At 46.6% G+C, this 27,145-nt stretch overlaps 2 protein-coding genes across 5 annotated transcripts in view; one reads left to right on the forward strand and one right to left on the reverse strand.

The window, feature by feature from the left end:
- The window catches only part of LOC109313652 (DNA-directed RNA polymerases I and III subunit RPAC2-like), a 14,164-nt gene extending 5,301 nt beyond the window's left edge, over positions 1–8,863 (reverse strand). The window contains exon 1 of the mRNA XM_019540315.1: positions 8,758–8,863. Within this exon, the coding sequence (XP_019395860.1) occupies positions 8,758–8,796 (39 nt within the window). The 5' untranslated portion in view covers positions 8,797–8,863. The remainder of the gene's footprint in view (positions 1–8,757) is intronic.
- Positions 8,864–9,796: 933 nt separating this feature from the next.
- Positions 9,797–27,145, forward strand: part of VAMP7 (vesicle associated membrane protein 7) — a 29,940-nt gene continuing 12,591 nt past the window's right edge. The window contains exons 1-4 of one of the 4 annotated variants that reach the window (XM_019540311.1): positions 9,797–9,907; positions 19,482–19,640; positions 22,755–22,812; positions 23,619–23,756. In XM_019540311.1, the coding sequence (XP_019395856.1) occupies positions 19,495–19,640; positions 22,755–22,812; positions 23,619–23,756 (342 nt within the window). In that variant the 5' untranslated portion in view covers positions 9,797–9,907; positions 19,482–19,494. Of the gene's footprint in view, positions 9,908–10,125; positions 10,149–10,197; positions 10,296–16,741; positions 16,850–19,481; positions 19,641–22,754; positions 22,813–23,618; positions 23,757–27,145 lie in introns of those variants that run through there. The other 3 variants (XM_019540314.1, XM_019540313.1, XM_019540312.1) reach the window with 3 other exon arrangements.

Below are 27,145 nucleotides of genomic sequence, written 5' to 3' on the forward strand. Positions count from 1 at the left end.
TCAGAGCTGGGTAAAGCCCCCCGCCCCACAACGGGGTTGGGCTCAAGCCAGTCCCTTCCTCACCCCCCTCCATATGGCTGGATGGTGGTTGCTGCACTGGCCCTGGGCACTGGATCAGAACCACCATCTAGCTGCAGTCAGACCAGGCACTGAGCATCCAGCCCACTGGAGAAAAAGGTGAGCACCACTGTCATAGGCCAGCTGGGGAACCGGTAACACTGGTGAGAAGCAAGCTGACTCCCAGTCTCCTCCTGTAGTCCTAAGGCCTAATGCCCTCCCCTCCCATTTTTTCCCTGAAAGCCACGGGTATTTTTTCCCAGCCTAGCCCTAAATGGCTGTAAAGACTTGTATGAGAGTAATGACATTACTAGTGTAAATCAGTAGTCAAAAGCCTTTTTTCCAAGGTTACAGGTACCTGTGTCGTCTTTGAACTGCACCAAACTGAAGGACAAGCTCTAATTGCCTGTCCTTCACACATCCAGTCCCAGCTGCCAGGGTGTAAGCAGCCCATTTAAGCCAGTCCCTTCTCTCTAACCAATTTCCCTTGTCAGCTTATCACATTACTCTTCAACCAACCCTTTTGCAAGGAGTTGGAGAGAACAGATAAGCCTTGCAAAGGGCCCTGAAAAGAAGAGAAAGGGCTCAGAGTCCCTAAACATGCTCTGAGCCCTAATGTTTTGGGCAATGAATGGACATGTGGTGAGAGTTGACTTCTGCCCCAAAGGGTTCAAACCCAACAAAGGATAGGAGAAGAGGAAGATTATTATGTCTGTTTTACAGATGAAAAATTGAAGCAATGAGGGATTTAATGGTCAATCCAGTCACACAGGGAATCTGTAACAAAGCTCGTCACTGAACCCACATCTCTTGAGCCCTGATTTAGTGCTTTCCCATAAGACGATCTTTCTTGTCATTAGGGATAAATCGAGCTTTCCTATGCCAAAATATATACATGGTCTTCCAGGCCAAATCTTTGAAACTTAGTGATAAATGCTGGAGAAACAGGATTTTAAAATGGAACTGCCATGAATTTAATAGACTGCTGTCAGTGACATCACTTTACAAAATGCTCCCACTGCAACGGATGTAGCAACGATTATTTTAACACCACAACAGGGGGTTATGAATACTACACGTGAAATGCATGCTCAGTCCAGTGACTGAGGGAGCCCAGGCCAGAGTTCTTGAAGCGGATGGAGAAGGCAATAATTTAGGCAAGACACTACAGTGAATTTAGCTTTTCTGTGTACCTATTGCACTGTGAGAAACTAGTGCATTGATCCAGCAGATAAAAGCCAGAGGCCCACAGTTTCATGCAAGTGCAGGGAACAAGCTGTGCTGAACGTGTCTGGTTCACAGAACCTTGATTTTCTCTCCCATTTTCCACAAAGATCCCTTTGATGTATTTTCAGGACTTCACAGAGATGCAAGTTTTGTCACAGCTCATTAGACTATAGGTCCACCTTGTCAGGTATCCACCTGTGGCAGTGGCCATTACCTGATGATGTGGAGGAAGGCAAACAAACACCCCTCCCTCAGGTAGCATACCTCTTAAACTGTACTGTGCTGTACACAGGACTGACTGCTTTCCAGGCCTCAAAACAACTAGTTTGTGCCCTGAGGCACAAAGTGGGATTTCTCTAAGCTTCTAAGGGCTTGCCCATACTCCCCTTGCTCCGCCACTAGAAAACATGCACGCCCACATGCTTCTGGCAGCCCCACATGGCTCCACTCAGCAGCTGGGCCACCAAAGAAGGACGTGCACCCACAGAGGACAACAGCTGCTGAAGGGTCCATGGCAGCCAGGGGAAGAAGTGGGGAGTGCAGGGGCTACGTGGCAGAAGTCTCCCTGGCAGATGTGGTGCAATTCTGCTGCCAAAAAGGAGGGTTCTAAAATGCACAATCATCAATCAAGCCCTCTCCAGCTCCCAAAAGACATTAGAGACAGAAAAGATCCCCATCCCTCCTTAGATTATTCAAGGTATCCCCTCCAGCAAGGTCAGGATTTAGCCCTCAATCCTGACAGCCCATGCCTCAAGCATGATTAGCCTCTTCTGGCTAAACTACCTTAATCGCTGCAACCTCTCATCATATAAAATTTTTTCCTGCTTAGGAGGGGTAGTAATTTATGATTATGAATTATTTAACATCATGCTTGGTGCCCAGATACCGCAGTGATGGATGCATTAGCACTGCACAAAGAGAGATCAGACTGGCTAGACAAGGTATCTATATGAACCGTTTGTCTTTACCAGGGTTCATGTTGGGAAGTCTAAAAGGTCACTTTAACCGTAAGTTATCTTGTATGAAAGTAAAAGAGTGATTAGGTGGGAAGCAGGGTCTACGTCTGACCCTAGATGCCCTGCTATCTTTCACGGAGCCACCAAGCTCAGTCCCCTTTCTTTATTTTATTATATACAGGTCTGCATAACATCTGGCCATTGGAGATCACAACATGTGGTTGGCTGCCTCAGTCTTTCTTCTCTCCACAGCCCACTGGCATTAACTGCAGCGACTGCATGAGCAACAGTGACTCATGTGAGGAAAGATCTGCAGGATCAGGCCTTCTGTAAGAACAATTACTGACCACATGACTATTGTTTCTTCTGAAAACCATTCAATGAAAACCAAACACTACTGAAAGAAACCAGTTGTTTCCCTGATACAGCTACTTACATTTTGGCTGTCCCCTTCCCACTAGCAAAGCCACGCAGAGAGTAATAAATTACTGCCTGCTCAACAAGCAAGGTACTGGTAAAGGACTGCCAGCACAGCAACTGCAGGCTCTGCTGCCACCTCCTGCCTTTTATGGGAGCAACAAGTTACAACAGTTAAAAGCAAGGGTGGCCAACCTGTGTGGCATGGTAAGCTTGTGTGTGGCATGTAGCACATCAGAGCAGGGACAGGCAGCACAGAGACAGACAGGGCAGGAAGCAAAAAGCAAAGCAGCAAGTCAGGCAGGGAACATAGTGAAGGAAGCAGAAAGCAGAACAGATTAGGCTGGGAAGGAGATTTGAGTGGCACTAGGAGGGTTCAGGGCTTATCTTGTTGGTGCCCACCAAGTTAAAATAAGAAAAGAAGCTGAGTTCAACAGCAAAAACACAGCTCTGTTAGACGTCCTGCCACAGGTGAACAACCTTGCCAACACATGTCTGTCTAGAGCCATGATTCTCAACCAGGAGTAAAGAGTGAAAGCTGAGGCATTTTCCAAGCAATGCCTTAGAATAATACAAAATGAGGGTTGGAAGGGTCCTCAGAAGGACATCTAGTCCAACCCCCTGCTCAAAGCAGGACTATCCCCAACGAGATCATCCCAGCCAAGGCTTTGTCTAGCCACCTTTTGAAAATGTCCAAGGATGGAGATTCCTCTACCTCTCTGGGTAACCTGTTCCAGTGTTTTACTACCTTCCTAGTGAGAAAATTCTTCCTAATATGTAACCTAAACTTCCCTTGCTGCAACTTGAGACCATTTATCCTTGTTCTGTCACCCACCACCACTGAGAAGAGTCCAGCTCCATCCTTCTTCAAACCCTCCTTCAGGTAGTTGAAGGCTGCTATTAAATCCCAACCCCACCCCCTTCTTCTCTTTTCTAGATTAAATAAGCCCAGTTCCCTCAGTCTTTCTTCCCAAGTCATGTCCCTCAGCCCCCTCACCATTTTTGTTGCCCTCTGCTGGACTCACTTCAGTTTGTGCACATCCTTTCTGTAATCGGGTGCCTAAAACTGAACACAGCCTTGAGTTTAATGAGGGTGCTTTGTGTCTACAAAGGTAGAGAACCTCTTATCTAGAGTGCAGGGCAAATATCCACCACAACAAAGTTTTGGTGGTCATCAAACTGATCACCTGGGGCAAGCTCTAGCATAGGCAACTCATAAGGCAAGCACGGGGGGGTACGTGCCCCCCCCGAGATTGGCCGCTGTTGACACTGCCGCCAGCTTCTGTGGGTGGTCACCGCTCACTCCCCCACCCCCGCTCTTCCCACTCACCACTGATGCTGCCGCCTACAAATGAGGTCGTTCCCCCCCGCCCCAATCTCAGAAGACACCAGTCATTCATGAGCTCTAGGCCTGGTTTTCACAGGAGTTCAGCAACTCTCCTTAAAAGGAAGGCTTTTTTTTAGGTAATGTTAGTCCTAACTTGTCCTGACTTAACTCCATTTCAAATATTTGAAAGGCTGCCATAAAGAAAACTGAGAAGCATTGTCACAAAGGGCAGGAGACATGGCAATGGGTTTAAACTGCAGCAAACTCAATTCAGGTCCAACCTTAGGAAAATGCTGTCCACCTATTAAGAAAAAGGACAATGGAATATGCTGTCTAGGAAACTTGGAGAATATTCTTCACTGAAAGTTTGCAAGAAGACACTCGAGGCACCTATCTGAGGCGGTTTGGGAATAGGTCAGCCTGACTGGATTCATCGTTCATATTCCCCGTCTGACAAGCCTTCCATGATCCAACCACAATTCAAATATTTTAAGGAATCAAAGTGAGAGGCAACTTCTTGGTTCTTTCTACTCCATCCACTTTCACAAACACAGCTTTTTTTCTCCTCTTGATTCCTCTCCCCCTCTCTGTCCATTGGTTAGCAATTTTAACTTGCAGGGTAGGTTTAAAATTGTGATTAAAAAAATAAAATTTAATTTAAAAAACTATTTTTTATTTAAATGAGATTTTTAAAAATTTAATCGTGTTGATGTTTTTTGTTCCGATGCTTTTTTAAAAAAAATACACCTATATAAAAGTGGTTTTACTTTAAGATATGTTAAAGCTCAAAGATGATACCATGGAATATGGACTATAACTTGTATTTTTATACTATTTGAGACAATATATTAATGTAACCTTTTTAGAAAAGATTTTATAAATAGGTCACAAGAGGCCATGGACTATATTAGGGGCCCAATCTTATGGGGTTCCCAGAAGCTCCTCTATAGGTTAGTAAAGACGAAAGAAAACAAGTGAACCTAATGGGACTCAGTGCTCAATCTAGAAGATCCCATCTAAGCATTTCAGTTCTCTAACTGTGGAGTTGTATCTCCCAAGATAACATCTTTATTAACAGCAGTATATGGAGATGAGACCTACCCATCAGCCCTACTGTCTCTATGCAAATACTTTAAGTTTATCATACTGACCTGGCTGAAATAATCTATTTAATTTTTGTTAAAAAACACATTTCATATTTATAACTAAAATAGTTAAAAATTCAAAAATACATAATTTGTTTTGTTAAAATAAATATGTATGTTTGTTGTTGAAGAAAAATATCCAAAATGCGTAAGCTTGTTTTATTTAACTAAAACACCAATGTACGTGTCTGTTGTTTTTGGTGATGGTTGTTGTTGTCCTCCTAATACAACATGGCAAAAATATCCCCCAAATATCCATGAGTAATCTAGTGAATTGGAGATAGCTCACTTCCCAATGACTTCATGAGTATCTGCTTCAATTAGCTGTGGTAAATAAAATAATTTTGCAGCTACTTCAGAAAACCAAATCATAATTCAGTTAATCTGAAAAGTATCAAAATAAATCACTGCTTTAAAAAATATTGTGTGTACCTTCTAAAAATGAAACCTCCATCTATCTCTGAGCTGTAGATTATATGCATTAAGGTTGCAAACAAGGATGCACTTTTTGTAGAAAACAATGATTAAATCGAGGCTTCCTGACCAGTGATTTAAATCATGATTTAAATGACACTTTAAAATTGATTTGAGTTAAATCAAATCTACCTTGTTAACTTGTCAGCAATATTATTTAGCAACATAAAAGATGTTACCAGAACAAACTGGCATCACAGACTGTGGTGCAGAGAAACACTGGACAGTTATTCTTGTTTCTAAAGAGGAGAAAAGAAATCCTAACTCTGAATCATTCTTTCACACCTCTTGACAAACCGCTTATTACAGGGGATGAGCATGCAAACAAAAACAATCCCTGGGAGAACTGACATTGGTTTTATACATTTCTGTGAATTACACTAGGTGCAAGATGACCAGATCTGCAGCTCTCTCTTGGTAATGCATACAACACAGAGCTATTACCACACCTTGCCACTAAGCAGAGGAGAAGCAGGTAACTAACAGTCTATTTTCTTTTAGCAAACAGCTCCTATCCTGAGACAGATGTGGACAGATAACACCCTCAACTTTCACTGGTAGACTATGAACCTGAATGCGGGTCTGGATGGCCCCCCAGTGCTTCTGCAAATCCCAGAGAAAAAAAAATTCTTTCCTTACATGCAGGGATGCACTGACCGCCCAGTAATTCACTACTGCAAAGGAATGCAATTTCCCCCCATACACGTGTATTGAATTTTTAGAAGCATGCATTAACCATTAAACTGTACCACTGCGGAGTTGGATCAATTAAAATTAACTACATAATTCTCATACCAGTCTCAGCTCCAATAGACATTTTTTCCAAGAGGGGCTGTTTCAACCGGATTTAGGTTACTGGAATCAGAACTCTGGGTAGAGGTGATATCTTATTAGGTCAACAAGATATTTGCAAAAAAAATTTCTTTATTCACATGCTTTTTCAGGCATAGGAGAATGCAAAGATTGTAAAATTTCTCCAAATGCAAATTCATATTTCACAGGACAGGTGGAAATGCAAATTCATATTTCACAGGACAGTTGAAGGTATAAGTCACAGGGGTAGGCAAAATGCAGCCTGTGGGCCAGACCGCCAGGCCATTCTATCCTGCCTATGGGGCCCCTAAAAAATTTAGAAAATTAATATTTATCTGCCCCTGGGTGCCTGTCATGCGGCTTTCGATTGCTTGCCAAAACTCAGTAAGCGGCCCTCCGCCTGAAGTAATTGCCCAACCCTGGTAGAATCTCTCCTGGTTGGCAAAGTTCATTTTGTGCAAATTAAGGTCAGATAAAAGTTTGAGCAGTCTATTTACCTTGAAGTTGTCTGATGGTAAAGAGGTGCATCCAAGAGAGATTTTTTGGGCTGATACCAACAAATGATACTTAAAGAAGCATATCAGCTGATACAATCTGATTTCTGATACACAGCTCAGCAGCGTCCAGCTGGTAAGTCTGTGTGATGGAAGGGGGGAGGTGGAGGGGAAGGGGCATGGCAGGGGCAGATCAAGGCCCCTGTGGTAAGGGAGGGAGTGGGGCTGGGGCAGATGCTGCCCAGCCAGGGCAGGGTGGGACACGGGATGGAACCGTGGCTTGCCTGGGGGGTGCAAGGAGGGGGCACTCCTGCTGCTGAGAGCACCCCAGAAGGACACAGGGGTGCATGTGGCCCCACATCTGTGTGGGGAGGAGGGGGCTGCTGCTGAGGGCTGGAGCAGGGGCTGCGCCAGGCTCTTCCCAGCAGGGGCTGGGCTGGGCTGGGCTGTGCTTGGGGTGGGCAGCAGCAGCACTGGGAGGGGGTTATGGTGGGGGGGGCTGCAGCCACCCCAAAGTTCACCATAGCCCCCCCAACCCAGTGCCCTGATTACAGCTTGGCCCAGCCCCTGCCGGGAAGAGCCCAAAGCAGCCCTGGTCCCACCCTGCAGTGGCAGCCCACCCCTCCCCACACAGATCTGGGGGGCACACGTCCCACCTGTGCCCTCCTGGGGTGTGCACAGGGATGGGAGCCTCTGCCCCACCTCGAACAAGCCACAGGTCTGTCCTGTGCCCTGCCCCAGCCCCAGCCCCAGCCTCACCATAGGGGCATGGATCTGCACCCTGCCCGCCCCCAGCTCTTCCCACCGCCCTCCCCTTCCACCACAACAGACTTACCAGCTGGATGCAGCTCTGCAAGCTGCCAGGCTGTGCTCCTCACCACCCACATGCTGCACTGCCACATCGGGCAAAAAAGCCAATTTCTGATAGTCAATTTTTTTTTATATGAGTGCAGATTTGATATTGGACCAATGTATCAGTACACCTCTATGAACTGTTTCTTTCTGGTTATGTTGTTTCATATTTTGCAAGAGGATGGGTACACAATCAAGTACTAAATAAATGTGCAGTAACAGTAGCTCCAAACACCTTTTTAGTGGCGTTACTGTGCAGTAGCCTAATAATACTGGGCAGTAGTGTATTGGCACTGTTTCTGCTGTGATGGGCTACTAGACAGCATTATTAGGCTGTTAGCGTCTCATGTAGATGCACCCACTCTCTCCAAAATAACAACAAGCGAGAGATTAGAAGCAGATGTGCAACACCCCCGCAGCTCTATAGCTAGTCTCCGCTCCTCCACCGTCTCGCTCACTCCTTTCCAAAGCACATGTTAGATGAAGGGCTAGATTTTCCACACCTTAATTAGCAACGTTGGGAACGTTTAACTTGCATTTAAAAAATCCCCTTATTCATAAAATAGGTCATGGAGGTAGGTGACAGATACTAGAAGAGCAGGAAGTTGCCTCCTAGTTGCAAAAGACCTTATGAGCCTCAAACCTGCTGTAACTGTGCTCAGACTCTTTAGGAAAATTAACCGGGCCGGGCTCCTCCCTGGGCCAAGCCGCTTGCTGGCTACAGCGGCAGCTTGTCTACCTCCAGCTCCTAGCCCCGCCCGGCCCTCATTCAAAGACAGCTAGAACCAGCGTGAAACCGACCCCTTGACTGGGCGACAAGACACGGCCCCCCCGAGGGTGGTCACAGCCCTGGGGGAGGCGACCACGTGGCGCGGGGGCGACGCCGGGGCCGCGCGCGCAGCCCCGCGCTCGGGTCTCGGCCCCTGGAGCAGAGCGGGTCCCGCTCCGCGCGGCGGCTCCGCCCTGCGCCGGGGGCAGCAGCTGCCCGCACTCACCGTCTCCAGCACCGGCTTCCTCTCCGCCTCCTCGGCCATGGCTGCGGCGCGCGGGGCGGGCGCCTGCCTGGACCGAGCCCTCCAGCGCCGGGGCCGCTGGGAGCTGTAGTCCGGACTGGGGCCTCCGGTCTCGGGGAAGCCCCAGCTCCCGGAGTCGCGGGATCTGCCGCGATCGCTGTGGGAGAGCGCCAAGGGCCTTTCGTCCTCTGGCCCGGGACGCGGAGCCTCGCCGGGTCCCGCGCCCGCTGCTCAGTTTCCGATTTGGCTGGGCCGTGAGGTGCAAGGGCGGAGCCGGGGGAAACGGCACCGGACGTGGCTCCCCTGCTGCCAACTTCGTGGCCCTTTGGCGAGCCACGTGGGCTGCAGCCGGCTCGGCCGGGGAGCAGGGGAGTCCGGCACAGATCCAGGCACGGGGGTGGGGCTGGAGGCAATTTGGGGACCTGCTCCCACAACCTGGGGCCTTATCTGACAGCGCAGGGGCATCGAGGGGCCGTGCCGCGGGACCGGGCCCGCACTGCTGGTAGCCGTTGGCCTGGAACCGCCCGCAGGCCAGGCACCCGGATCACCCCAGCCCAGGGCCTACCCGGCCCGCTCGGAGGCCGCGGGGCGCCCAGCTGAAACGCTCCCGAAAGGCCGAAGCCCGACCGCTTCAGCTCCCGCCACCAACACGCCTTCGAGGCTGCATTTCACATAGCAGACGTGAGGTCGCCCCTGACGTCACGTTCTCGGGCGCGGTCCAATCGAGACGTCACAGGGACTCGGAGGGAGGCCGAAGCTGAGCGCCCGCTTCGCCTGGGCCCCGGGTCGCCGCGGCGCCTGAACTCGGAAGCTGCGTGCGGCCCGCCCCGGCCGGCAGCTGGCGCTTGGCCCCACCCGCCACCTGAACTACCCTTCCTAGCGGGCAGCGCGGTGGCCCAGACGGGGGCCGCTTCCCAGTAGGCAGCGCGGGGCACGCGGAAGCCGCCTCGCTCTCTGCCCCCTCTCGAACTACATTTCCCAGGAGCCCCCGCGGCGTCGAGAGCGCCCTTGGCGGAAGTGCACGTGCCGGCCGGGAGGAGCGAACGCCGCGGCGAGGGGGCGGGAGCAGATAAACAGCGCGGCGGGCGGGGGACCCTTGCTGCACCCCTTTCACTGCTGCCTGCCGGCCGGGGTGAGCCTGGGGCTGCGGGGGCGGGGGCGGCATCGTCCTGTGCCAGCAGCGCGGCGCGGCGCTCCCCGGCCCCTCGGGTGCTGCCTTCCAACCCCCCCCCCCATCAGCTGCTTGCGCAGTGTCGCTGTTGGGCGGCGGGAGGGGCTGCCTGGTGAGGGCAAGTGGACGGGGCTCAGGAAGGGGAAGGTGAGACGGAAATGGGGAGGGGGGGACGTGATGTCGTCTGATGCTGGAGCCCGAGGTGATTGTGAAACTGGGGGAGGCCAGTGTTAGCCAACTGCTAGAAAGGAGACTCCAAGTGTTGTAGCCGGGCACCTGCATTGAGCAACATGTTCCCGCATTAGCATTTGGGTTGCTGGAAGCAAAAACCAGAGAGCTGTGGAAATCGGTGAGCTTGTGACTGGGCACGTGGGCTTTTATGTTGGAGGAGTCAGAAGCCAAGTGAAGGCCTGCTTTGGTGGGAAGCTAGCTAGTGAGCAACAGGCTTTCTGAGGCGGTGTTGTCAGCAAAGGGTTTTCTCCCTTCTGTGAATGTCCTATAAATTCTTATCTCTGCTTTTATCCTTAGTCTTATATTGGGGATTGTTAAGAATGGAATTGTAAACAAAACAGAAAGTGCCCTGCTGCCGGGTTGTAAATCCCTGGTGTGTCTACATCTTGACTCTTGTGCCCAGTTCTGGTCCCCTCACCTCAAACACTATCTAAAGAACTAGAGAAGGCCCAGAGAAGGGTGACAAGGACGATGAGCAGCATGGAGCAGTTTCCATATGAGGAGAGACTAATCAGTTGATAAGAGATACTTGTAGGGGAACATAAGGATTTACAAAATACTAAATGGTGAGGAGAAAGTAAATGGGGATTTATTATGTTCTCTCAATACAAGAACAAGAGGTCACAAAATAAATCTAGTAGGTCGTAAATTTTAAAACTAACAGGGAAGTTTTTTTACATGGTATGTCATTAAAGTGTGGAGCTCATTGCCACCAGATGTTGTGGAAACTGCAAGTTTCACTAGGTTCAAAAAGGCATTGGACAAATTTTTGGAGGAAAAGGGCATCGGTAGCTATGGAGCTTAAGAGGGAGGGCTACAGCCCCTGCGCTGGAACTTCCTGGGCCCTAAGTGCTGGAGGCTGCATGTGAGAGTGACAGTGAAGAAACACCCTGGTCAGACACCGTTTGCTCTCCCTTCCAGCTTCAACTCCCTGTCACTGTGTGAGCTGGAGACTGGCTAAGATGCACCTATGGTCTGATCTAATAAATAGCACCTCCTAGGTTCTTGTGCTCCTCTTAATATGTGAGTAATTAAAAATGGTCATGTTCTCTTTTTGTAGTGATCCTTTACCTTTGCTAGGACAGGAACCAAACTTTTCAACTCCTTAGGTCGTAGCTCGTTGTAACCCAAGCCTTTTAGAGTGCTCCTGCTTATTTTCATCGTGTCCAAAGAATACATTCCAGGCTATGTTCTCTGTGTAAGGGTGACAGCCTGTGTTGTAGAAGACATAGTCTCCCACAACTTCTTGTTGCCTTCCTTGTCTCCTGAATTACTTCATCTGGTCTTTTTTCAAAGACTGCTGGGAAACTCAGTTATTTGTAGAAGGCAGCAATTCTGCTTACTTGCTGACTTGCATTTCTGTTTTGACTGTATGGGCTACCAACTCGTTTAAGATGCTGGGGTTTGTTTTGGGGGGTTTTTTTGGTTTTTTTTTTGTTTGTTTGTTTGTTTTTGTTCCCCCCCCCCCCCCCAATTCTGTAGGGCCCTTCTGGAGGAGAGGGAGATGGCAAAGGCCCCCTCTTACTCCTTTCTGCCTTATCTTGGGCTGGGAGTTTGTTGCCTTTGTGTGTCCTAAGCTCTCCAACAAGATAGATGTTACTTGGAGCCTGAATGAATAGGTTCAGATCTTCTGTTCAGGAAGCTTTGATTTGGGTCTTGTAGAGCGTGGCTATATCTACATTGCTGGTGTATAATGGATATAAGTCTGCCTGTAAGCTAGGTATACAATTACTAGATCTAAATATGCAAATAAGATTTATCCTTGATTTTCCTGACTCTGAAAGACCCCTGTTATAAGTTTAACCAGCACTTAGAAATGTTAAGTGATTTGCCTTTACTGAAAGTAGAGGAGGTGAGAGGAAAGACTTTCTCTTGACAAGTGAGAGAATGGAAGTAGTCATTCCAGCTGACTCGCAATCAAAAGCCTAAGGTTAGGGAGGGAGTGCTGCAAAGTTCAAATCCTCTGTCTCTACCTTCTAATACCCAATATGTTGATTGCCCTGCTAGTTCAAGGCAAAGATTTGGTAGGCTTTTATGAAAGCAATTTTAATGTCTACCTGTTAACTCAGCGGTAGAACTATTCTACAAGTACAGCCTTCTTCTTCTAAATGCTGTCACTAACAGGCTTGCGCTAATGATGGAACTCCTGAATATTATATCTAGAAATGATGTAGCTTTAGAATGTACAATGAGTTGTAGCAAGATCCTTCATGGGGCCCTCAGTTTAGGTTTAGGGCATCTTATCACTTGAGATGAGGCTTTTTGACTTTTAAAGTAAATGCATTGCAGTCTCGTAATGAATCCTGTTTTATAATGCATCCTGGTTTTCAACAACTCTAATAGTGGGAACTCCTTCCCCCCCACACATGATTATTGTATAGTAAATTAACTCTTTTATTTTATTTATAGCAAACACCCCTTTCTCCTGGCCCTATGACCTTTATTGTAACGAAGTTGTATTGTGTGCCAAACTTAATATTAGGCTAAAACAACTGCTGACACTTTCCCTGCCCTCTTCCTCCCCACCATGTTTCCTTTCAGTTGTAGCTGTTGGCTGTGTCTGGTTAATTCTTAGATGACTTTCATATGTAGTTTGGTCATCTGACTGTTTGAGAAAGGTGTGTATGTTTCCTGACTGTCTTCTGTTTAGCCTGATGACTTAATATGCCTTAGTGATGACATGGCACTGGAGTGAGAGACAAAGGCTTGAGTCTTTATCTTACCCAGGTTGGCATTACTACAGAGTAATATACTGTTTCTCCAAATCTGAGGCATGGATTCAATGACTCATGCTGGCTCTTTAGGGTACCTTTAAGGACTGCTGAATTTCTGAAGAGCCTGTTTGCTTTTCAGCCAGCAGGAGCACTGAAGATGTAAAAAGAAGCTGGAAAGGGAAGAAGAACTGCCTGCATCTCAACTTTCATCAGTCTGAAGTGTTTTGCAGATGCAAATGATTCCTTTTGTTCAGCCTCTCTTAGGTGGGGAAATCAAAACTGCATGGGTAACTTAGCCAAGGTCACTTAAGTCAGTTGAGTCTTGGCTACTGGCTTCTAGGCCTGTGCTCTCTGGTATGTCCTTTGCTTCTGCTGGGTCATTTTGTTTCCTTATCCATTCTGTTACCAAGCATTGTAGTCGGCTGCCTACTACTAACTCTGGTGAAAGGAGTAAGTTATGTGGTGGTTCTACAGCCATGTTCTTGTAAAATCTAAGTTGAAAACCTTAGTTTTGCTTTTGTACCCCATCAGCATTAACAGGGGAATTTTACTGATGTTGAAGAGATCCAGTTGTGTTTGAGGAAAGGTCTATTTCTAGTTTGGCTTGCTCTTCCACTTAAGCCTCAGACAAGTGAAGGTGTAAGTTTTTCCTGCTTGAAAGACTTATTTAGTCCTGAAATGTGGCTTTTTAAAGTTGGCCCATGACCTGTATAATGGCAATTTACATAAGCACTTGGGTTTCATGGTGGTGAGCATGTTATAAAAATATAGATGCTCAAGCCCTGTGGTCATCGGTGTTCTATATTGGTTACTGAATCTGAACAGCTACAGCAATAAAGTTCTTTAATTAAATTGCAGTGCCTTCAAAAGAGGTGCTGTGCTTTGTAGATCCACAGGCTCAAGTTTTCTCAGACCAAAGGAGGTAGGAAAATGAAGACCTTGACTAAAATTTGCCTATCTTACTATGGTATCCCTTCAAAAAGTGTGACATAGCGTAAGGAACATACTAGTTTGAGAAACAGCCTTTAAACCAAAAATTGAGTCACTTGTCTAGTTTTTGATCTTGGGTAAGAGGTTAGGGAGCCCACTCCAAGAAGGGCCTGTCTCAAGGCATTTAGGGGCACTTGTGAGGTGATCAGGTTGGGGACCTGGGTTTCCCTAGACTTGCTTCTGTAGCAGAAGCACCATGCCATTCTCCCATAACATGGCAGAGCATCTGCCTAATAGGACTTGTGGTTAGGTGTGTTTCTAGATGTAGATGGGAAGGAACTATGGGTTATGGTTACCAAGCTTCTAAGGCTACATGTAAGTGACTTACAAGAATGAGTTCCAGCTGATTGCCTGAGGTTTCCATTGCCAGATGATTCAGAAACTGAAGAGGTGGTGCAACTTGGAGGCATGTTTAAAGTTCCTTTTTAAGCCCTTTCACCTGCTTGATTAAATTGCTACCCATTGTGGTGGTCTACATTTCTTTGTGTGTGTAATTTTATAGCCCAGTGTGGTGGGCGTTAGTGCAATTTTAGTCTTTTCTTGAAGTAGATGCTGTTTCCTTAATATGGAGAGGAACTACCCTTGTTGATTGGTCAATCTTGGGTTGCATTGACCTGAGCTGAATGGCCAGCAGTACAAGCTGGAAGTCTTGGCTGCCTCTCCTAACCTTTGCTCACAAATGAACAATTCTGTACCATTTTGTAACTGGTCTCCTTTTCCATCCTGCAAAGAAATCCTAAATGTCTGTGGTATACAGTAGCTTGAAAAATTGACCTGTATCGTTACATGGCTAAAAGGAAATTGGGTGCCTCTGAAGGATAAAAAGTTAAGGCTTCCTTAGCCTTTAAGGACTCTTGCTAAGCACAAGATGTGCTTCTGAATCTAAAATAACAAGGGATGTAGGGAGACCAGTTACCTTTACTTCATAGTTGTATGGGACAGTGGTGAGCCTTGCTTACTGACACAACTTACGAGATTTGAAAAGAAAATAGCTCTGAAGATCTTTAACTGGAAAAATGTACTAGCTGTGTTGCAGACTTGTACTTGCAAACTAAAGATGAGAACAGTGCATTATGCACCCTAGGAGAGAAGAATTTAGAAGCCCCTCTTCCTGAAGCCGGTTGGTTTTTGAAGGCAGCTAGGTAAACTGATTAGCTCCACAGTGAGTGGAAGCAGGAAGTGATGTTGGGAGAAGGAAATTGCAGATAACAGAATGGGTTTTGTGAAAATATAAAAACAGGGTAGGGTCCTGTAACTGAAGTTCTAGAGTTGTCCTCTTGAAGCACTGAGGGAATGAGCAGGCACAGGTTGGGGGAGAGCCTGTTCACCTAGCAAGAGGGACCCAAGAACAGCAAGTGCATATGGAACAAGCTGCCATTGGTCTGGAGGCACTAGTTAAACTGTTTTTGCTTCTCATGTTACAATATCTCCTCAGCCACAGAACAACAAAAGTGAAGCCTTCCCTCCCCTTCTAGCCGTTGAAGCTGAAAGGGTACTAAATTTGGGCTGTAGCTTGCCATTACAGGGTAAAAAGGGAAGTGGAAAGGCAAATTTGGTGGACAAGTGCAGTGAAGGGGAGGAAAAAGTGTTTGCTGACTATAGTAATAAAAGCCCTGGTGCAGGGGCTGGCAACACTTTCAGGTATAAGCTAGAACCACTCAACTCCAGTCTGGCATGGGTGGCTGTAGCACCTCTAGAGCAATGGGGGTTTGCCAGTGCTGGGCCCAGGCAGCTGGCAGTGGTGCCAGCACTGCTTTTCATAGCCTCCCTGCTGGGGTGCAAGCATAAGTTCTGTTTAGACCAAATATGTGCCAGGGACTAGGTAGCTACATCTGCGCTGCTGCTCCTGGTGCTTTCCTCCCTTGCCCTGCAGCAAGGAGCAGCTGGAAGCTGCCCAGCTCCTGCTCAGCTCTTCGGTGGTTGGAAGCTGCACCCACACTAGCTGGAGAGCAGGGCTGGGGGAGAAGAGGTGGCTTTTTCAGCCCCAGTCCATCTGCTTGCAGGTTGGCTTCCACATGAGTGCAGGCAGAGGCAAAGTCTTCTTGTCCTGTGGGCTGTATGTTGTCAACCCCTGTTCTAGTGCCTTACTAATAGCTCACTTTTTCTGGTATCAGTATAAAAGCAAAGCATGGATTATTTGTTCTTGTCTGGGACTTCACTGATTTCCCAGCTGTAATCTTTGGGACTCCTAATGTCTTCCTCGGTGAGCGTGATCTTCGGTCTCTTATCAGACAGCCCCTGAGATGTTTTCCAGTTCAGTTTTCCTGCTACTGTCCCTTCTCATCTAGCAGTGCCAGTGTGGACTGCCTGACTATTTGCATACATCTGTCATCCTGTTGATGCTTATGCATGAAATGGCCTTTGTGAGTTAATCTGTAAATTCACGGTACTTTGTGAATGCTCCTTAAGATGTGCTGCTGTGATGCCCATAAGAAATCCAGCACCCCTTGATGGCAGAGCTGGGCAGCCCTCATTTCTGAGCAGTGCCATCAGATTAACTCTATCAAGTTTGAAACCGCCTTCTCTAATCTAAATTAGGTAGCTGCTAACTGGTATAACCATATAGTCAGCCTTCCTACTTCCCTGTTGTTGTCACACGCACTTGCTGAACCTTATTCCAAATTCAGTTTTAAATCCTGCAGAATAGCAATTTTTTTGTGGAATGCCTCGTACAAAGGGAACTTCATCTAGAGAGACAATAACACAATTAATAATCAAATAAACCTAAGTGTTTTGAGTGTGAAGCCCATAAAAGGGGTACTGTAGTAGTAGTAGTGCTGGAGGCTTGGATAGAAATGTGGTGATGGCTGCTTCTGTACATGCTTTCCAGATCCTACAATTAAAGGCAGCCTCGTATTCTGGAGAATACCAGTCTCTGTATGTCTAGGGATTTGCTTGTCTCTTATTACCCTGTGCAGTGCTGGGGAAGCTGACTGAAGAGAAGCTACAGAAGAACAAGTAGTATCAGGTCACTCTGTCCCTGCTGCCAGCATGTGAGAGGAGGGGCTGATGTGATTCTGGATTTCCCAGAGTCATTTCAAGTCTCCAGAGCTCTGTTTATGCAAGGGAATTGTGCTGTTTTGAGCACAGCTGTTCTCAAAACAACTCAAGTTTCAGTGCCTTCCTGGGAAGGGGGTAGAATAACAGAGGTCAGGGGGAAATTATTGGATCTCAATTCTAGTATTTCTCTGACTGCATGTGTGAGGAATTGAGTTGCTCTTTCTATTGTAAATAGGAGCTATTTGAAGATAGGCAGCTGAGTATATAGGGAAGGATGACTAGGGCTGAAGTAGCATGTTTTGGTGTTTCTTGTCTTGCAGCCTAATGATGAGGTTGAAAAGGCTTCCTCTTCCTATGGGGAGGAGGATGGCATGGAAATGTTCACACTCTGCTCCTAGTGTGAATGGGGGCGAGATCTTTCAGCAGTCACAAAACTCGCTATGTTGCCCCCACTCCAGTTGCATACAGTTCATTGTGGGTATCCTGGGGCTTGTCCAGCCATGTCTCTGCATTACAGTTGGGGTTCTCAACAAGGAGTTAAATGGGCAGTACTAAAACTCTCCCCAGAGTGGGAAGTGAAGAAATAAAGATTGCCTTGAAGGGTCAGTAGTTGTCCTTCTAAGCCTCTTACATAGACTACATTTGTAGCTGTATTCTAGCTAGCCTGTCAAAACTCAGCTGAACGGTGTGTTGTCACTGCCACACTCTTTGGGCTCTTACCTCTTAAGCTGTGCCAGGGAATGAAAATTTAAGGTAATGCTACTGCTACTGAGTGACTTAAGTGCATCTTCCCCAATATTGTAGCTGGTATTTTTCCTATTCCCTCAGGCTCTTGTTATCAGCACACTGTGATCTATATACAATAGAAAATGTAGACAGTGATTTTTACATTGCCAAGGATTCTGATAGCTGGGGAATGGTCACTCTTCTTGAATGAGATGTAGATGAGCAGGCTACACTGAAAATGTCTGTTTTATAGTTGATCTGCAAAAAGGTGCTTAGTGTCTCTTGTGTCATGGCTTCAGACCTGTAAGCAGGTGCTTGTTTGTATGCTTAGCTTCTTAAAACCAAGAAACTTTCTGAAAGCAAAGTTAATTTTTTTTAGAGTACAGAATTATGTTGGTGGTTGGGTTACTTTCAACCTGGAGGGATGTGGGCAGTGGAGTTCCCCAGGGCTTGATCCTTGGGCCTGTATTGTTCAATATTTTTATCAGCAACTTGGACAAGGGGGTGAAAAGCACCTTGTTCAAATTCGTGCATGACGCTGAGATGTGGGCAGGCTAGAAGGGAGGCTGCAACTAGATCTAGACAGGTTACAGGGTGGGCAGATAAGAACAGGATGGGATGCAACACTGACAGGTGCAAGGTGCTGCACCTGGGGGGGAAGAACCAGCACCATACCTACAGGCTGGGGAACTCCCTTCTCATCAGCACAGAGGCAGAAAAGGATCTTGGAGTCATTATTGATTCCAAGGTGAACATAGGCTGCCAATGTGAGGACGTGGTCAGTAAGCCTAACTGCACCTTGTCGTGCATCCACAGATGCATCACGAGCAGGTCGAAGGGGGTGATCCTCCCCCTCTATGCGACACTGGTCAGGCCGCAGTTAGAGTACTGCATCCAGTTTTGGGCGCCGCACTTCAGGAGGGATGTGGACAACATGGAGAGGGTCCAGAGGAGGGCCCCTCGCATGGTTGGGGGGCAGCAGGGGAGGCCTTACGAGGAGAGGCTACAAGATCTGAACCTGTTTAGCTGCCTCAAGAGAAGGCTGAGTGAAGATCTAGTGCCCATCTATAAACTTACCAGGGGGTACCAGCAGGCAGTGGGAGAGACCCTGTTTCCCCCTTCCCCAAGTACTTCCAGGAGTAACTAGGAATAACAGCCACAAGTCGCCTAGGCTGAACCTACTCTGTCATCAGGAGGCGCTACTTCACAGTCGGGGTGTCTAGGATCTGGAACCAACTTCCAAGGCAAATGGTGCTTGTTCCTACCTTGGGTCTTCAAAAGGAGGCTGGATAATCACTTATCTGGTGTTGTTTGACCCCCAGCATCCTTTCCTGCCCATGGCAGGGGGTCAGACTTGATGATCTGCTCAGGTCCTTTCCAACCCTATCAACTATGAAACTGTTGTGGTAATTACTGTAATGATGGATATCTTGCAGCTGTGCTCCTTATGTGTGGTGAAACCAGTTACTATAGATTGGTTCTTTTATGAGCAGAACATGGTCAATTGTTCATAGCATGCAAATAGATGGGAAGTGTGAAATTTAAGTTTTTTGACATCTTGCGAGAACTGAAAACTTTCAGTTGAGGAAGGGAGTGGGAGGGTGGCAAACTGCAAGTTGTCTTGTGATGCATTGAATTGGAACCCTTTTTAGAGGTCAGTATAATCTTACCTACTGTACTGAGCAGCCTGCGAAGGGGAGATGGAAGAAGATGAAGGAAGAATTAGTGTTGGTAGTGGTAACCTGTCAAGTACTAGACAGTTTTACTTCTACCATGCTGAGGATTGTGAAGATGTTGTTTAGACTGGTTCTTACCTAAGGGCTCTGTAGGGGAAGTGTTGTAACCCTGTCTATGTATGCGCGCTCTCTCTCTAGATAGAGTGAAACCATGGCCATCCTGTTTGCCGTTGTTGCCAGGGGCACAACTATCCTTGCTAAACATGCCTGGTGCGGAGGGAACTTCCTGGAGGTGACAGAGCAGATCCTGGCTAAGATACCATCGGAGAACAACAAATTGACCTACTCGCATGGAAAGTGAGTAATGTTTTTCCTTCCTGGGCTTGGGGAGAAGCCAGAGGGTAGGGCCTTGCTAGGTGTACGTGGAGTAGAAAGGCTGGATTTCTGGTTCTTGGTTGGTGGGTGGGGGGAGCTGAAGTGTATATCTCATGCACTCTGCTTGCTTGTTTCTTACCTTTTTAAAATCCAGATTTTGATTATCATGCAAAAAAGATCTGAAAACGAATTTGATTTCAGGAGAATTAAAGCTGAGTGTCTGTCCGTCTCTGAAATGATATGGAACATGGCTTGTGCTGACTTGTTCTTGCAGTCAAAACAGTTCAGCACCTGTTCATATGTGCTTATTATTAATACTTTTTCTCAGCTACAGATGCTGCATAGTTGAAGATGTCAGTGTGGGAGATCAATCCCTTCAAGATGCTAGTCACATGGATATTATCATGTCATGTTGCTACCCAGAACTTTATACAGGGAGTGCTTAGACCTCTTGTGAATGTTCCTGAGCATCTTTTGGCCTGTCCCATAGAGCAACCGGTGATGCGCACTTTTGGCTATGTGAAAAAGATCTATGTGATGAAAGGTTTAAAGTGGATTACTTAAACTTTCTTTTACACGTGTCAACCTGGGCAGTGCACTACCCTCATTGAATGACTTCTCATCCATCCCGGACTACCAGCCTCAGGAGGGAAGTGCCTCCCTATTTTATGTATGTAATGAAGAAAAATCCTCAGTGTTCCAGCTGAATTGAATTGACATACTGATTGAGATGCAGCTGGCAGCATTTTAGAAGGGAGGTTGAGTTGCTAGAGAACTGATGAAGGTCCTCAGATATCACTGATGGATTTTGGGCTCCTGTGTGCTTTCATTTTCCATGTTTCTTGCCTGCCTGCTCTGTGCTTACATGAGAACAGTCAGATCAAATGAACAGGAATCCCTCAGCCAACAGAGTGCATGGCACAAGTTGGAAGCCCTTAGTTGGTCTTGGAGCACTGCAAATTCTTTTATTTTTGGGGGCATGCTCTGAGTTTCTAGTATCTGCTTTGTAGGCTGTGGCCAATAATGAAGTTTAATCTTGAGGATATAGCAATCTTGTGAGTGTCTCAAGATAGTAGTCAAGTGATGCTGATGAGGGAGGAATATTGCTTTAAACATCAGTAGCATTTTTTGTTGGACTGTCTTGGCAAAGCAAGATGCAGACTTCCTGCAGCTCTGGCTATGGAGATGGCTATGGCTATCTCCATGCTGAGATTCTTTAGACTGACTAGTCTCGTGGAACCTAGCAGCAGAATTGACCTTCTCAACAATCGATTCCTGCTGGGTCTAGTTGCTCAGGACAGAAGGGGTTTGTAAAGATGGGAATGCTAGATAGACCTCTGTCCTGAGGGGAATGAGATGTATACTGTTCATTTCATCTTAAAAAAAAAAAATTTAAATACTTGGGTGCCTGAAGGGTGGGTTGTTTTTGTTTAATTCTCCCCTGCTGGAGGAAGCAATTCCTTTCCTCCCCAGGCGAAAAAAGTGAAGATTATGGAAAGGACAGAAGAGGCTGGATGGATGCAGCTTAGCTTCTTAAATGCCAGAGCTGGGGAGAGAATGTGGCCTATTCAGGCAGTTGGATCTCCTTCTAGGTTGTAAAAAGTTAGGTTGTTTCTGCTTGTTGTGCTTCTTGGCTAGGGACACTGTTCAGCTTGTGGCCTGAAATTTGGGGTCTCTTTTCTTCCCCTTTTTTTGACATGATCAACAATCTCTGGGTGAAGAGATGTTGAAGGGCAGGGGCTCCAGCTAGTGCAGGATCTTGGGGTGAATTCCTGATCTTCTTGCATGCCATCTTGAAAAAGATAGGCTCTCTGGTATCTGGGATCCCTATTACTGCTGTTCTCAATGTCTGGGCTGTCTCATCCTATCTGTCCTCTGCTGCTGATGGGAGTCTTAGAGGTCTTCTTGTGAGGTAAGAGGTGGACTCTTTCTGGGAGGAATGGAACAGGCTCCTGAGACTTGAAACCTCCTCAATTTCTCATCATGTACCAAACTTCTAATGGGATGTTTTAAGAACAAACCTAGGGAAAGCAGAGCAGGACTAGCTTGTTACACTCTCCCAGGTATTTATGAAATGCAGTTAAACACTTGACAGTTGGCTTTTTCAACTTTGGATAGAAGATGTGTAACGCAAAGTGTTTTTTGGTGCATAGACCTAAAACCCAGGAAAATTTCCTGTTCTACGTGGTTATGTTCAGTACAGGTACTGATGGTGCACAATACTGGGTTTGCTTAAATATTGGCCTAAGTAAAATATGGCAGGGGGGAGGGAGGTGTTGGGGAATAAATGCAGTACTCAAAGCAGTGACCTGCTTTTCATTTCCAAGGACTTTCACTTGACTTCCTTTGTGAACTGCATCCTCTGCCAGATTATTAAAGGTCTGTATGTAAAACCTGCTGAGTAGTGTTTGTGGAACGTAGGTGTTTGGAACCAGTTTAATAAAATCAGTTGAGCCTTTCTGTTTTTCTGAGCCCACTTGTGATCCTATCGCCATGATGAACTGGCATTCTTTGTAACCTAATGTAACTTCCAGCAGCTCTTAGAGGATCTATACTTGAATATCAATCCAGATAGCACTGCATGAGTTGTTCAGTCTTATCCCTAGGAGCCCCTTGGTTGGTTTGTTGTTTTTTGTTTGTTTTTGTTAAACCAGGGGTGTCCAAGATAATGGCCTGTGGACCAGATCCTGAAATGCTGCCAATGTGTCCTGAACTGGACTTGCACATGCACCAGACTAGTCCTGCTCAGGGCTCGGTGCACAGGACTGGGGCTGGTGCATGCTGCTTTGTTTAGCTGTTTCACTTGACCCAGGAATACATAAAAATGTAGGCTTGAATCTGTCATATAGCCCATAGCAGCCATCTCAAATATGCTGCAGACTACAAAGATCAGAACCAACATGTGCTGTGAACAAGACTGGCTGCTTCAAGCTGAGTTCTGCACTCCCTTCTGTAGGGTGGCAGTACCTTGCTCCACTTCATCTGTTACTTCCAAAAGAAGATGGAAGAAACCTTTTTTCCAAAAGCTCTGGAAATCCCATTTGACACCTCCTCCTAAATGCAATTTGTTCTTTTTTTTTTTTTTTCCTGTTGCAGCTACCTGTTTCATTACATCTGCCAAGACAGGATTATATACCTGTGTATCACAGATGACGCAAGTATCTCCCTTTTCTTCCCCCCTGCTTTTTTCTTCCCTCCCCTCTTTCCCCTCCCCCAATTCATTTTTACCCATCACATGCACTTTGTAAATTTTTGCTTTATCTCTGTGCATGTTGGCAAAAATCAGTGATGGGCAAAAAACCCAGATGCCGCTCTTCATAGAGGGTACTGCATGTTTACACTGGTGACTCAAGAGCAATGGCCCCTGTAGTTAACCCCAGAGTTCAAATACTACCCTCACTTTCATTTGGCTCTTGCTTTTTTCTATAGCATGTTGTCACCTTGTCCAGTGGCCCCTATTTCATTGTCCTTGCTGGTTCAGATCTCTGCTTTTCTCTTAAGTGAAAAGATCCCATCTTTTAGTGAGTTTTACTTGTTTTCCAAGGTGAAAGTAGCCCTGCTAAAACTTGACTGAATTCCAGTCCATCACCTGCCTTCATGCAGCTTTCCCCTGCCCTCCTTAGATTATGCTTAAACTTTGCCCTTAACACAAAGTATAAATGAGTTGTGCAGTCGCTTCTCAAAAAGATGTAGAAGAATAGGCATAAAACGTGCCTGCTCTGGCAATATTTGGAATCTGTGAATAACCAACTATTAAAAGACCAAAGCAAAATAACAGCTATTTACATCTGATAGTGGTGGTGGTTCCCTCTAATTGGCTATGTATTTTCCCTCCTCTGCCTTCTGCCTGAATCTTTATAGGTAGACTCTTCTCTAACAAGTTGTGTTGAGGAGACTTCAGGTTGTTTGTCTGGTATGAACATCTTGGTTTTGTTTTTGTTTTTTTTTTTTAACTCTTAGGATTTTGAACGTTCCAGAGCCTTCAATTTCCTGAATGAAACTAAGAAGAGATTTCAGACCACATATGGGTCAAGAGCACAAACAGCCCTGCCATACGCCATGAACAGCGAGTTCTCCAGTGTTTTGGCTGCACAACTGGTAAGATTCCTGGCTGACTCTCCCAATGTTGCACTATTTCTTCATTCAGCCACTGAGGGGGAAACAGCCTAGACATTAAGGCTTCAGATAAGCCTGTAGCTAAAGGTAGACATTACCTTTATTAAATGGAGAAAGCAACTTCTGTGCAACTCTGACTTGCTCACCACTTTAAAGCATTTAGTTCTGTTAAGTCTCCCTGTAGAATTCCCTCTGCTTGAGCATTGGCATAAACATGGTGACTAGCACAGAGCAGCTGAAGCCTGAATAGCAAAGGTGTGATTTCATGTGGTTTGAAGTGCAGTAGAAGAGGCCTGTAGTAGAAGCTTGTATAGCAAAACTGAGCTGGTCAGCTGAACTCTGAACAGGGATCAAAAAGAAAGGGTTTTGTCTTGGTCTAAAAGTGCCTTTGGAGACGTCACATGCCTCCTGCTGAGAAGACGTGGAATAATAGCACCCTGCTTCTAAACCCATCACGTGAATACACGTGAGCCGTCAGGCCTATACATGGGGATTTAAGACCTGCTGATTTGCAATAGTAAAAAAGCTTACTGGCTCAGAATAGGAAACCTCTTGTTTCAGTCCTATTAAAACTGCTGTGCCAGAGGTAGAGTGAGTATAAAGTATCTAGAAAATGGTCTGTTTCTACCCCTTCTCTCCCCCCTTACAAACACTTTTGTCTAGTTGCAGCTGTGGTCCTGACTTCTTCACAGGCAGTAAATATGGTTTCCAGGGCCTGGTAATACCAGTGTTGGCTAGTCAGTAGCCTTGTTTGTCCCATAATAGATGCATATGTACTGTAGCTGACAATTACTGATGGCTAAAACAAATCTCTCTGTGCTGCTTGATCTTTAAAACTGCATAAGTTGGTGATTTTTTTTTTTTTCCCCTTCCCCATAGTAGAGACATGACCATGTCGAGCTAATGGTGTTCTTGGTATTCTTTACTTCCAGGATGACTACTTAAAGAGGGCTGGGGTTACTTAATCTTGGCTTGGACTCTCTAAATGCAAAAAGATGGAGGAAGGGTAATGTGTCCCTGCAAGATGTTGGTTGAGTAGATGATACTAGTCAGTTGAGACTGTACACCTGATGAATTCCTCAGCACCAAGCTGCATACTGCACTGATGGGTTCTTGCCTACTGAGGCCAGTAACATGCAATGCCTACCAGATGTCCAGTAGTACAGAAACACTTGTGCTTCTTACTATAGGATTATATTTCTGGTGAGCAAGCTTAACCAATGTGCTATCTTTTGCCATCTGTGTAAGCACAGGCTGGTCAGGTGCTGACATAGAAACTACTATAGTGCAATGAGTGCTTTGAGTGAGGTAGCGAGTAATGCCCTGACAAAGTTCGCTGGTCCTATCACTCCACTATGCACTATTCAGCACTGTTGAGTGGCTGTGGTATGTGTCCTTTATGAAGCTGCCCATATGGGGAGCGCAGCTGGCTAGACCCAGCCACTGGAAACAAAATGTTTCTGGCGGTAGAATTCCAAGGCAGCCTGATCTGTTAGCAGTGCTTAGGTCCAGGTATGAAACGGCTCTTTGAGGGAAAACCTCTCTTGGAGTATGGTGGTCATTAACCTTGTGCAGTACTTGAATAGCCCTAGTGGGAAATACAGTTAAGTTTTCCTATGTACATTAGTGATGCTGTTCAAACACCTGCTATGTTACTAGTGACTGCACTGGCTTCTGGATTTTCCAAGCATCTGAAATGGGGAAATAATTGCAGGCTGTTCTTGAACTCGCAGTAAGGCATGTTAGTATAGAATGTGTGTAGATGCTTTCTGCTTCACTTCACAGCAGCCTTGTGTGTAGGACCATTACTGATCCTAGTAACTGGACATTAGGGGTGCACCAATAAAGACTTTGTCAATACCAATAGCCAATCATTCACCAGGCATATCGGCCAATACTGATATGACTAATAACAGATTTGCAGGAATGCATCTGGGCAGCATGGAGAGCAGCTCCCTGCAGGTAAGTGTTTGTTTTCTTCCACAAGAAAAGTGGGGGGCAGATTGAAGCCCCCACAGTGAGGGAGGGAGTGGAGCTGGGGCAGGGAGTGGGGTGGAGCTGCAGGTGGCTTCTCCAGAGGATCAGTGTCCTTGTGCTTTAAAAATGGTGGCAGGGGTGCTTGAGTTTAAAGCTTGTTAAATAAGCTGTAGTTCAAAAGCACTACCACCACCATTTTTAAGCACAAGGATGCTTTTTAGGACCCATGTGCTGGCAATGCATCCCCTGCCCATCCAGCAGCAGTGGTGGTGGGCAGCAAGTTGCGCCTCCTGTTGCCAGGTGGGCAGGAGATGTGCAGCCAGTGCACAGCTCCCAGGGCAAAAGTGACAGTATGTAGAGCCCTAAGCCCCCACACATTTGGGGGGCAAGTGCCCCCCCAGGCCTCCCCCCAGAGGGTGCATGCAGCAGTAGGGAGCTTATCTACCTTCCCATCCCTCCTCCTCACTGTACCGTCTGGATGAGCTGCCTGCAGCTCTGTCCCACTCCCTGCCCCAGGGTCCCATTTTCACTGCCTGGGCTGGGCAGCACCCCCAGCCCATGCCCCACTCCCTTCCTCACTATGGGGGCCCACAATTTGCCCCCCTTTTTTCCCCCTATACTCCTTCTCCTCTACAGACATACCTGCAGGGTACTGCTGTCCATGCTGCCCATCTGCATTCCTGGCCACATGCATGCGTGCGGCACACATGTAGCATCCAGGGGCCCCTGCCATAAGTCGTATTTATACTTACCAGTTAACATTATTGGCTACTGGTCTTTTGGCTAGTGTAGCTGATACTGGTTAACTTTTCCTTTTTAATGGTACCAATCCCCAATACGGCACCAATTTTTATATTGGTGCACCTTTCCTGCACATACATATGCATTTACTTTTGTTGCCTTGTTTCCCTTGACACAACCTATCAGTTTCTCACTGACAAAATATAGGTTTGTCACTAGAATTTTAGGGTAACTTCTCTAGTCTGTATAGATCTAGTCAGACTTTCTGCCCCATAAAGTGAGGAGGAGCCATTGTAACATGGCTTCTGTTACCTCTGGTGCTGAAAGGAATTATAGTAGTGATGACCAAATTTTGTCTCTGTTATGGCTAGTAAGTAATGACTGACTTGTTCATTACCTCTCCTTCAGAATAACTTCAGCAGTAGCCTATCCTGCCTGAGAAGGATCTATTCCAAAAGGCATGCAGGCATTGCTGTTCTGTGCCTAAATGCTTCTTAAGAGGGTAGGTGTGTTGGTGGCAGGATTTCATAGTTTCATAGCTTCATAGTAGCTAGAGTCAGAATGGACCTAGGTAGATCATCTAGTCCGACCCCCTGCCTTGGCAGGAAAGAGCACCGGGGTCAGATGACCCCGGCAAGGTGCTCATCTAACTT

The sequence above is a fragment of the Crocodylus porosus genome, unplaced genomic scaffold (assembly GCF_001723895.1).
Source record: "Crocodylus porosus isolate Cpor-Errol unplaced genomic scaffold, CroPor_comp1, whole genome shotgun sequence".
Lineage (NCBI taxonomy): Eukaryota > Metazoa > Chordata > Crocodylia > Crocodylidae > Crocodylus > Crocodylus porosus.